This window comes from Nannospalax galili, unplaced genomic scaffold (assembly GCF_000622305.1).
Source record: "Nannospalax galili isolate Female #2095 unplaced genomic scaffold, S.galili_v1.0 scaffold2482, whole genome shotgun sequence".
Lineage (NCBI taxonomy): Eukaryota > Metazoa > Chordata > Mammalia > Rodentia > Spalacidae > Nannospalax > Nannospalax galili.
Window position 1 is genome coordinate 412,643 of NW_008347234.1, and position 12,545 is coordinate 425,187.

The 12,545-nt window shown below is 37.8% G+C and overlaps 2 protein-coding genes across 2 annotated transcripts; both read right to left on the bottom strand.

Moving 5' to 3' along the window:
* Positions 1-2,751: 2,751 nt before the first annotated feature.
* Positions 2,752-3,705, bottom strand: LOC103742706 (olfactory receptor 5B12-like). The gene has a single exon (XM_008843776.1). It carries the CDS (start codon positions 3,703-3,705, stop codon positions 2,752-2,754), a length of 954 nt encoding a protein of 317 aa, XP_008841998.1.
* A 7,657-nt stretch (positions 3,706-11,362) lies between these two features.
* On the bottom strand, positions 11,363-12,301 carry LOC103742707 (olfactory receptor 5B12-like). The gene has a single exon (XM_008843777.2). It carries the CDS (start codon positions 12,296-12,298, stop codon positions 11,363-11,365), a length of 936 nt encoding a protein of 311 aa, XP_008841999.1. The 5' UTR covers positions 12,299-12,301.
* Between the last annotated feature and the right edge of the window lie 244 nt (positions 12,302-12,545).

The window sequence follows — 12,545 nt, forward strand, 5'->3', positions numbered from 1 at the left end:
AATAAGAGGCCAAAGATTTGAATATACATTTTTTCAAAGTGTATATAACTGGCTGAGGTGGAGAGAATAAGAGACTGCAGAGTGTGTTTCCCCCAGTAGAACTCCTATATATGTAGATAATCACTAAGTACTTCAAGAAAGATTCTACATCATCAATGACCATGGAAACACAATTTAAAAGCATGATTACAGGTAGTTTTACTTACAGCAGGATGACGGAAATAAAAAAGACAGATATTATGAAATGTTAATTAACAGCAATATAGAGAACTAGGAACCTGGACCTCTTGTTATGCATGTAAATAGTGTTCCTGATTCACATATCTTTCAAGGAGCTTAAACATGCTTACGTAGACAGTGTTCATATAAAAATCGATGCTGCTGCAACAAAAATTCCACTGGCTGTGCTGTTCACAAAGAATCAAAATCTGGTCTTTCATGCTGAAGTTTGGTGCCTGAGCCCTCTAAAGTGCAGTCTGAGCTGCATCTGGTATTTCTTGAATGATAAACCAGGGTGATAAAAGAGTGCTGTGGGAGACCAAGCAGAGACCTGAGGTTGTGCTGTGTTCCTCTTGGTCCACTGTACTCAAGGCCTTAGTACCGTACTGTGTGTCTATGATGGAAGGAACATCCCTGAAGGTCTCTGCAATGTCTTTGAATTCATTGTCCATTGGCCTGATAAATGACACCTGACTTTGTCCATACTCACTGATCAGGGAATCTTTCAGTATTTCATCATCTCCTAATATAAGTTATGATTTACATCTTTTCTCTCTTTTAATTGCTTACTTTTAGCAGCCAACAGTGACCTCATAACAGGCTGAATATTTTGCTGCTTAGATATTTCTTCCATTACATACTCAGTTCATCGGTCAGCCTTTAATTTCATTCTAGTCCTACCTGCAGGTGCAGTGACACACTTCTCAGCACTGTGGAAATTGACAGTAACCATGTGGGTAAGGGAGGGCAAAGATCTCATACCCCAGAAAATCCACAGAAAATCCCTGTCCATTAACCCACAAAGGCATGAATCTCCCTCCATTTATATTCCTCTCATTCCTTTTATCCCATGTATAGAACTTCTGACTCTCCATCAAGTGAACTTATGTTCTACTTTGTTCATGGCCAAGGTAATGTTTCCCTGTTGTTCAAACAGTGTTCAGTCTTGTTATTTTTCCCATAGTTCCCACAGGGAAGAAGTTGTCAAATTTTTTTAATAGATGCTATCCTGTGAAGCAGAAAATAATTTTGGTGAAACTCAACATTGATTCTTTCCTCTTCTTTTCTACCCAACTAATGTTCACAAAGACTTTCTACTGAAAGCCAGGAAGGCTGGAACATGGCTATAATCCTAGCACTTGGGCAATAAAAGGCAGCAGGAGGATCAATATTTCAAGGCCAGTCTCAGCTATACAAGTTCAAGGTCATCCTGGACTAAGTGAGAACTTGTTCATATGTTAATTCAGTCAAGTATTATATCCCAATTTTATCTAAAAATTATTTACACTCACTACTGATGTTGAATTCAGTGTATTTAACTCAAAGTAATAGTAATTAGGAATACATCTAGATCATTTTCATACTGTTAAAATTTCTGTTCCCAGAAATGATCCAAAACAACTTTTTTTTTTCCATTTTGTCTTTTTGAGACAGGGTCTCCTGAGCCCCAGCTGCTCTGGAGCTCACTACATAGACCACGTTAGCCTTGACCTTTTAGATATCAGCCTGCCTTGCTCCCAAGTGCTGGGATAAAAAGTGTGTGTCACCACGCCTGATGGCAACTTTTATATTTTAAAGATTCAATAGAGTTTTAATTAAACATTTCAGAAACATATTTGATAGGAAATGTTTCTGTCTATATAGGTGTCATAGACACTAAAAATGCTATCTAGAACTCTGGATAGAAAACATGTATGTATTTTTGGATGAGTTCTTGTCCGAAGTCTGTTTTTGATCTCTAAAATTTGGGGACTGGAAAAACTTAGGTAATATGTGCCTCCTGTTTATTGAGACTCACCATCATAGCCCTTTTAGCCTCAAGATCTGAGAAGTTTTATGTCATGGTTTTCATGCTGCAAGAAAATTATATGAAATAAAGCTATTTTGATGAGATTTTGGTATTCTGAATTTTCTCACTATGTCTAAAAATGTTTCTTGAGAGCACTGTCAAGAGACATTGGTTTGTGTCATGTAAAAAATCAGTTATTGGGCCAGAGAGAAGGCTCAGCAGTAAAGGTACCTGCCACTGGTCTGATGATGTAAGTTCTATCTGTGGATCCTACAGGGTAGAAAGAGAGTTGTTGTCCGTAAATTGTCCACTGAACTCCACAGTAGAGCTTTGACTTGGGTACACACACACAAACACACACAAACACACAGACACACAGACACACAAACACACACACACACACATAAAGTATTACCTGAAAATTTAAAAAGAATCAGCTATTTTAAATGTCAAGAATTGAAAACATAGACGATATTATATATGTGAGATTACCTGTAATGCATTTCATATCATCTGATTTGAGCACTGTGGGATGATTCAGTATATAATATTGTATCTTGGTTTTATTATTGAATTGCATCTTATTTTTTGTGAGATATCCAAAATCTACTTTAAGCTGGTTATTCCCAAAGAATGAGGACCAAAGATTCATATATAAAGGAGTAATTCAAATAAATAGTATATAAAGTGAAATTGTTTGACAACAGAATTTCGAAGAAAATTTCAGATGGCTTAAAAACACTTCACAACTTGTTGGCTAATAAGCACAATGATGACTTTGCTTTCCCCACAGCCTTTTGGAAGGCCCTCTTCACCTCTTTGTTTCGCAGGCTATAAACCAGAGGGTTCAGCATGGGGATGACCATGGTATAGAACACAGATGCGAGTTTGTCAGTGTCCATGGAGTGACTGGAGCTGGGCTGTAGGTACATGAAGGTGAGTGACCCAAAGAAGATGGATACAGTGGTGAGGTGGTACGCACAGGTAGAGAAGGCCTTCCTTTTTGCCTCAGCTGAACGCATCCTCAAGATAGCAATGAAAATAAGCAGGTAAGAGTTCAAGATGATGAACAGAGCAAAAACAGTATCAAATAGACCTAGTGTAAAGGCTATGATCTCATTTATGTGAATATCAGTACAAGAGAGAGCCAGCACTGGGGGAGTGTCACAGAAAAAGTGATTAATCACATTGGAATGACAGAAGGAGAGGTGGAAAGTGAAGGCAACATGGATGGAGGACTGCAGGAGTCCACACATATAACAGCAGGTGACAATTAGGACACATGTGGTACTTGTCATGGTGGTGCTGTAATGCAGGGGTTTACACACTGCTGCATACCGGTCAAAGGCCATTGAGGCCAGAATGAAACTTTCAATAATAGCAAAGGCTGCAAAGAAGAACATCTGGGCAGCACAGGCTTTGTAGGATATGATCTTATTTCCTGTGAGGAACCCTTCCATTACTTTAGGATTGACAGCTGAGGCGTAGACACAGTCCGCCAGAGAAAGATTACTGAGGAAAAAGTACATGGGAGTGTGGAGTTGGGAGTCCAGCAGAATCAACAGGATCATCCCAAGGTTCCCAACCAATGTGATCAAATAAACAAGAGTGAAGATTATAAATAGAGGCACTTGCAGCTCAATAACATCTGTTAACCCCACAAGAAGAAATTCAGTGACCTCTGAAATATTCTCCATCAAACTCCTTTGGAAATGATCATGACACGGATCTAGGACAAAGTGAGACATAGAATATAATACTAGTTGAACCCCACCATGTAGTATGAAGTATGAACAGGTTCTTGTACCCACGGTTCATCTTTCTGTCCTGTGCATAGGCTATATTGAAGATACTGAACTCAATGTCAGGGTAGGATGAAGCAGATATATAATATGTATAAATCTTAGTCATCATAGTTTTATTTTCCTCTGACAAAGTGGCCATGTATTTCCCATTTCTAGTGTATCCCTCACACCTTTATGATGTCCAACGATCTGGTACTCTACTCTATCCTACCATTTGTCTAATTCATGAGAGCACTTATGTGGATCCTTGCTTTTAGCTACTCACACCTATAGGAAACTTTACATTCTCTTGGTAAAATTCACAGTGAAACACCAACATATTTCAGCACATCATAAAACAAAGAACATTTTTTTCAAGATGCAGAAGCAAAGATTTAGCAGTTTCCTTTCACGTCACGATCTTCTTTGTCATATAGACGGACATTTTCCATTCCCACCCTCATCATGTCTTCTCTTCATTTGTGTTTGTGGAGAGAAGAAAAGAGAAACCGAAGAGTTGCTCCCGTCCTTTCCTGTAGGCTTTCAGCCCTCATCCAAGCTGTATTTCAAAGCTCACCTGGTTGTATTCACCTCCACGGAGACTCAGGTGATAGATAATTCTGCTTCTTTGGTTACAGGAGAGAGTGTGTCCCCACCCAAGTGACCCTTCTGGTTGAATGATGGGTCTTTATAATTTCTCTGCACTCAACATTCTCCACACACTCAAGACATGATACCTAAAAGATAGCCAAAAGAAACATAATTTGTTCCTACATCACAGGCCTTCCCGTGGGTTTATATTGGGTCTAACTTTTACCCTGAGCCTTTCTACGATGCATCTTATTACCCTTAGTGTGGAAATATGAGTGCTGTAGAGCACCATGGCAGAATGGGAAGAGCAGAGAGCCAAGAGGGTGAGACACCTAGAAACAGTGCATCTGTAGTACAGATGTTCAACATTTCTGGGCATTACATTCTTACTTTTTTATTTATAAAATTTTACAATATGGTTGGAAATTCTCTCCATAGAATTTTAAGTCGTTATGTCTGCATATTAAAAAAATACTTGCTATTGTTGTAGGAACAGACCATGGGGTTCCTAGGACTACAGAAGACTGCACACGGAAAATCTTCATGTCCAATACATGGGCCCAAAAGTTCTCCTTTCTCATCTATAGAGTTCTGCTGTGGAACAGGACCTGAGCTTACGCTTATGTCAATATCAATGCTGAAATGAAACCTTTTTACATGTCTCAGGGGAGACAGCGTATACATGTGCATGTCTTTTGAGACTTGTGATCCCCCATTGGACCTTCAGCCTGATCTTGATGCAGACTGCAGAAGAAACTGTTTGCGTCTGGAAGGAGAGTGCTTATGAGAACACAGGGGAATAGAAGCTAGAAGCAAAATGCCCAAATTATCATATCATCTAGGCCACAATTATAAAAAAATTCTGTGAACGTCTTAGCTTTCTATATCCAGCTATTTTCAAAAGCCTTGGTGTGGCCCCAGGACCATTTTCATCTTTCATTTATTTCTTGTACATATAGTACCCATGTTTCTCAGCCTTACAAGCTGAGATAAGTTCATGTTCATCTTTTTCTTTGTTTTTTTTAAAAAAAATCCACACATAAAATTGCATATGTATATGGGACATAATATAACAATTTCATTCATGTAAGCACTCTGATATTTAGGGCAATTTGTATATCTCTCATCTTAATCATTTCTCTTTTGTTAAATTATGAGAACATTCAAAATTCCATCTTCCAGTTATTTAAATTATGTGATGTATTATTTAGCCGTATGCAGTCTACTACACAGTCACAGGAGGAGTTTCTTTCTCGTTTTTAAAATCAGAAGAAGAGGTCTGTTATGTTTTCTGTTCTTAACGCTGATAGTGGGACTACCTATCTTTTCTCAGTGCAGTGACACATAGTTATTCTACTGACCTATGTGGTCAGGTGGCCTAATTTCAAATGCTACTGTTGCCACCTACTGTGTTCTAATCTTCATTATTTGTATTTCCTGAATTCAGTATAAAATATACAACAATAATGTTTACCATACATGGAGGAATCATAAGGATAAAGTGAGAAGACACATGAACAGAGATGCCTGGTACATATCAAGACACCAACAAATTTAAATGTTACTATTTTGTCATTCATTGAAATTGGCATAGCATGTGGAAAAAACAGGATGCTCAAATATAAAATTTACTTCCTGTATTTCTCTAAAACATTTTCATTTATATGAAATGTTTTATATGTAAATGATCATTAAGTACTTCAAGAAACATTCTACATCATCAATGGCCAGGGAAACACAATGCAATATCATAATTACAGGTAGTTGTACCTACATCAGGATGATGGAAACAAAAAATAAAGACAATATGAAATGTCAGTTAACAGCAGTGTAGAGAACTAAGAACCTGGACCTCTTGTTAGGCAGGTAAAATAGTGTTTCTAATTTGCAGAGTTTTCAAGAAGCTCAAAAATGCTTAAGTAGACAGTTTTGACACAAATATTTATGCTGCTACAACAGAGTTCCACAGGCTGTGTTGTTCACAAAGAACCAAAATCTATTCCTTAATGTACTGAGGTTCAGTGCCTGAGACCTCTAATGTGGAGTCTGAGCTGCACCTGGTATTTCTTTAGGGACAACTAGAGTGACAAAGGAGTGCACAGGAGAGGAAGCAGAGACCTGAAGCTGCCCTGTGTTCCTGTTAGTCCCTGTCCTCAAGGCCTTAGTACCTTGTGCCTTTTTTGGGAGGAACACCCCTGAAGATCTCTGCAGTGTCTTTTTGTACTGACTTCATTTGGGAATCAGTAATTTAATTTTGACTTCATCATGGATAAGAATCATATGAGCCAAAACCTGGTTCTCCTCGAACATATATATTTTTTTCTTTTTTTTCCTTTCTTCCCAAGGGCTTAACAATTCCAGAGTCCACAGAGCTCAGTCAATAGATTCCAGGCTCAGCTCTCACCATTATGGATCTCTGGATGAAGATTTCTGTGCATCTGTTTCTGAGTCCAGAGCTGTGGTTTAAAAACAAATGTTACAGGGGGCTGGAGAGATGGCTCTGTGGTTAAGAACACTGAGGGTTCTTGCAGAAGACCCAGGTTCAAATCCCAGAATCCACATGGCAGCTAACAACTGTCTGTAACTCCAGTTCCAGGTGATCCGACAGCCTATTCTGTCCTCTACGGGCATTGCATGACACGGGTGCACTTACCTACACGCAGGCAATACACGCATACACATGAAATAAAAATAATAGATAATATATTTTAAAAAACCACCACAAATGGTGCATAATCTTTATATGCTAAGAGCAGTGGAAGAGCTTTTCTGAACTCTCTGTGTCTGTAGTTGGTGCTGTTCATGAGACCAACACTGCAAGCTTTCATTCTCACATCCTGGAAATCCCACGCAGAGAAGATGAGGTGCTTCTATAGCTCAGGTTTCATTGTTAAATATGACTAAGCTGTTTGCATTAATAAAACCACATAGAAATGCCTCCACCCCCTCCAGGGAGTTGTCCTTAAGTAGACAAGCATGGATTTGTCTGTGGGTTTATGATGAAAAACTCAATAAAATGAAGTAGAGGGAAAGCTATGGCAGTCCTGGAGTAGGGGAAGGGTAAAGACCAGGACTGGGCCAGTTTTTTACTACTTTTACTAAAGGTAAAATAAATATGTTTTACATTAATCTTCTTACAGTACATCAATCATTACACTAAATGTTTGAAATGTACTATCCTATTTAGTGTCAGACCAACACTGTGAAGTAGATATTTCTATTGTGCATATTTTTAAGGGATCTTTGGTTTTTAGCTATTGTGTCAGACAGTTGAAAGAGATTTCTGAATGATGGAGAATTAAGGAAACAATTTTGTTATGATTATAAGGTAGCTATTGAAATGTTCAAGATATTCCTCTTTCTAGTGGAAATTCTTAACGAATCATTGGGAAATAGTAATCTGGTTTTTCAATGCCCAAGAACACCTGGTGTGTCATCTCTGAGGATTAAATCTCCTTTGACAGAATGCAGCACTATGCCTGGCTCAGGACTGTCTTAGGTGGACATTAGTTTACATTCACTCTGGATAGCTTCTGTCCATCTGGTAATATGAACTAAAGGATGGGATACATTCCTCTACTGTGTTTTGTTGGTAGAGATTTCCACATGAGTTTCAGGCGTCTTGATGTTTACTGTCTTTGTTGACTTAATTAAATCTCATCATTTTTTGCTTTCTAACATTTTTGTCTTTTAAATTTTTTATTGAGTTTTTGTGTATTTCATATAGAACATCTCAATCAGTCTTAATCATCTTTATCCCTCCTTCCCCACTAGCATCCTGTACCTACTCCCCGCTCTGGAATTCACACATTCTGTCATTTGTTAAGTCCTATTGTGTCAAGTTAGTGTCCCCAGACGTTCTTCAGTGCAAGTTCATCTACTGAGGTCTAGGTAGCCTATCTTTAATCTCTTGATTTATAGGAAGATTGGCTCTTCCTTATACAGCAGTAATTAGTTGTCAATATTTCTTCAGTTAAGATTGGGGTCTGCTGTCCATTTATCCATTTCTATGCTGGGTTTTTGTCTGCTTGAGTTTGCATAGGTCTTGTGCATGCTGACACCATTGCTAGAGGTTCATATGAGCAAGGTCCCATGAGCTTATAAGACTCTATTTCCATATGGTCATGGACCTCCTCCCTGGCTCTTACAATCTTTCTGCCCCTTCTTCCACAATTTTTATTTTTAAAAATATTGTATTTACTATTTTTTTGTATGTATGTATGAGTGTATTGCCTGCATGTAGTGTGTAAGTGCACCTGTGTCATCATATATACCATGGAGGTCAGAAGAGGTCATTGTATCCCCTGGAACTAGAGTTATGGATGGCTGTTAGTCACCATGTGTATGCTAGTAACCCAGCCCTGATTCTCTGAAGCAACAGCCAGTGCTCCTAACCACTGAGCCATTGCCACAGGCCCTGTTTCCTAAAAATTTTTAATATATAATTTTTATTGACTTTTTCTGCATTTCCTGTAATAGATCTTCATCAAATTTAGACCCTCTCCCACATAAACATCCTCTCATCTCTCCCCCACCAAATTTCATGAATTCTCTTACATATTTTAAGTTCTATCTGGTCAGACATCTTTATCCTGATGTCCCTTGGTGCAAGTTCATTCCCTTGAGTCTAGTCAGCCTATTTTTTAAAACATTTTATTTTTTTATTTTTACTTTATGTGTATGAGTGTATTGCCTGCATGTATGTGAGTGCACCCCTGTCGTGCAATGCTGCAGAGGTCAGAAGAGGGCTTCAGATTCCCCTGGAACTGTAGTTAAGGATGGTTCATAGTCTGCCATGTGGGTGCTGGGAATTGAACCCGGGTTCTCTGCAAGATCAGTCAGTACTTTTAACTGCCTAGCCATCTCTACAGCCTTGTAGTCAGCTTATTTTAAGACACTCCCATAAAGATGTTCAATTCTCCCTCACCTTGCAGGAATCAATTGCCAATATTTGCTCCAGAAGACTTCAGGGTTTTAGGTGTAATATATGTTGAAACATAAGCTTTGTGTTTATTTAATTTAAAAAATACACATCTTACACATCAGTGGTATAAAGGAAGAGTGAATATTGTGGGTAATTTCAGAGATGTCCATTCTCTAGGCTCATAGAAGAAGCAGCCCCTGAGTTCTGTGACCTGCCTTTAGGGATCCAGGTTGATGCACACTCATTCAAGCAACCTCAGCTGTGCTCTCACTCATCCACTCATTCACTCATTTCTATTACCATTTGCTCATACATTTTCTAATTAATTAAATTCCTTAATTTAAATTTACTTCCTGGAATAAGCATTTAACAGTCTATAAAAATCAAGGCTGATATATTGATAGAGGTGAAGATGCCTTCTAGAGGAATGTTAAATTGCCATGATACCAGCTCCAGGCATATTTAATGTAAATGTGCTTTACTGGACTTTTGATTTCCAATCTCAAACATTTTGAATGATCAGCAATACTGTTTTGTCCCTTTGGAGCCTGCTTTAAAGAATATCCTGTTACTACTGTTCTTGAGTTTAGTGTCCTGGTACAACTCAGAGCAGCACTTAGTAATGAAGAGAACTTTTGATCAGTTTCATCCTTCCATTGGCTTTCATTCCCAGAATTAATCCAGTCATAAACTTTCCATTTTATACATTTATTAGCATTTTTATTAAAAGCCTTCCAAAGTACATTTGATGGGAATAGCTGTTACAAGTGGTTAAACTAGTACTGAGAACTCATGTAAGGGAAACTTGTATTATTGAATGAGAATTATTTTTGCTTTGAGCAATAACTTTTGCTCTTTTTTTAACAGTTTGAGGAATAAGAATAAGAATTTTTTGATTTTTGATTATTTATTTAATAACCATGTGGTTAGAAGAAGCATTTCATTACAGCATTAACATATTCAATAACAATTTCCAGAGCAAAGATGCATCTCTTTCAAAATTGGCTGTAAATTTTTAGGTTCACAGTTGAACTACAGTTACACAATATTGAACTCAGTATAAACCCTATAAGACATAAAATTGAATAAGGTTTTAACCTTTAAAAAAGATCTCCATTTCATTTTAAAATAAACTTTCATACAGAAAAACTCATTTTTAATGCTACTATACTTAGATGTATCTGATTATTACTAGTCACAGTTGGTTACTGGTACCTGAGCATGGATATAAAGTCATCAGGTGGATTTTAGTGGTAATGTTTTTCATCTCTACTAATTAACATGAAGCAATTTTTTTACTTGTTAACTTAATAGTTTATCATTTAGGAAGTATTTAAGTAGAAAAATTCTACTTAAATGTTCATAGGATTCATGTGATACTAATTAGAATTATATAAGGTTATGTACTTCAATAACTTAATCTTTTTCTTTTGAATAAGCATTAGTTGGCTGGAGTCTCATTTGATCTCTGGAATTCAGTGTTAAGTAGATTTAGATAATATGCTTTCCCTGATTATTGAAATGCAACGTTGGAATCTCAAGACTGAAGATGATAGAGACAAATAATTATTATATGAATTTGTTTCACCAAAAGCATGTAACAATGTTATTTTGGATGATAGCTGGGATTCTACATTCTGAAAACCTCTGAAGATGATGTTTCAGAGCATTAATGTCTGAGGATACCAGTTTTATTCAATGTACTAATATCATGGAATATTTCTGAAATCTAAGATTTCAAAAAATAACTGTGTTCTTATTAATATGTGGTTTATCTGCAAAGCAGTTTGAATCTTCCTAATGAAGGAAGATTGCATGTGAATATAGCTAGCATTACAAAATTGATTAAAGCATTGAATTGATATCTTATTTATGGTAAAATAAACCCCAAATCTACTATAAACTAGTCATGTTGTCAGTACATGAAGACAGAGGTCTTCCATACTAAAGAAATATCAAAATAAATTAAAGACTAGAAATAATTACAACTAACTCATTCTTAGAAGGTGGAAGTCCAGGGAAAGTTTCATATGCTTGAAAAAATAAAATTAATACCTAATGCCAGTGAAGACTTCCTTTTCCAATAACCTTCTTAAATGCATTTTTTACCTCTTTGTTTCTCAGACTATAGACGAGAGGGTTCAGCATGGGGATGACCATGGTGTAGAACACTGATGAAATTTTGTCAGTGTCCATGGAGTGACTAGAATTGGGCTGTAGGTACATGAAGATGAGTGACCCAAAGAAGATGGAGACGGTAATGAGGTGGGATGTGCAGGTGGAGAAAGCCTTCCTCTGTGCCTCAGCTGAACGCATCCTCAGGATAGCAATGAAAATAAGCAAGTAAGAGTTCAAGATAACCAAGAGAGTAAAAGCAACATCCAGTGTAGCAAAGATAAAGAGTATAATCTCATTTGTGTAGGTATCAGAGCAAGAAATAGCCATCAGTGCGGGAATGTCACAGAAAAAGTGATTGATCACATTGGAATGACAGAAGGACAGATGGAATGTGAGGGCTACATGGACAGAGGATGGCAAGATTCCACACATATAGCAGCAGGTGACCATGAGGACACATGTAGTGCTTGTCATGGTTGTGGTATAATGCAGGGGTTTACACACTGCGGCATGCCGGTCAAAGGCCATTGAGGCCAGGAGGAAACTTTCAATAGCTACAAAGGCAGTAAAAAAGAAGAGCTGGGCAGCGCAGGCATTGTAGGATATGATCTTATCTCCTGTGAGAAACCCTTCCATTACCTTGGGAGTGACAGCTGAGGCGTAGACACTATCCACCAGGGAGAGGTGACTGAGGAAAAAGTACATGGGAGTGTGGAGTCGAGAATCCAGCAGAATCAACACAATCATCCCGAAGTTCCCAGCCATTGTGATCAAATAAATGAGAGTGAAGACTATAAATAAAGGGACTTGCAGTTCAGTGGCGTCTGTTAACCCCACAAGAATAAATTCTGTCACCTCTGAAATATTTTCCATCAAAGTCAGTTGGGAAGGCTCATGACAGACACCTGGGACAAGAAGAGAGAATGAAAACCTTATGCTATTTTAATATCAACATGAAGCATGTAGAATGTCCATAATCTCTTACACATTGTTTATCTTTTTTTCTAGTGTAGGAGACTGTGTGGGAGATGATGGACTACATCCTGGGCGGTGCAGGGAATTTTTCCATATGGAACTGATACAGATGGACACTGACCCTTCTTTGCTGATAGTGGATACT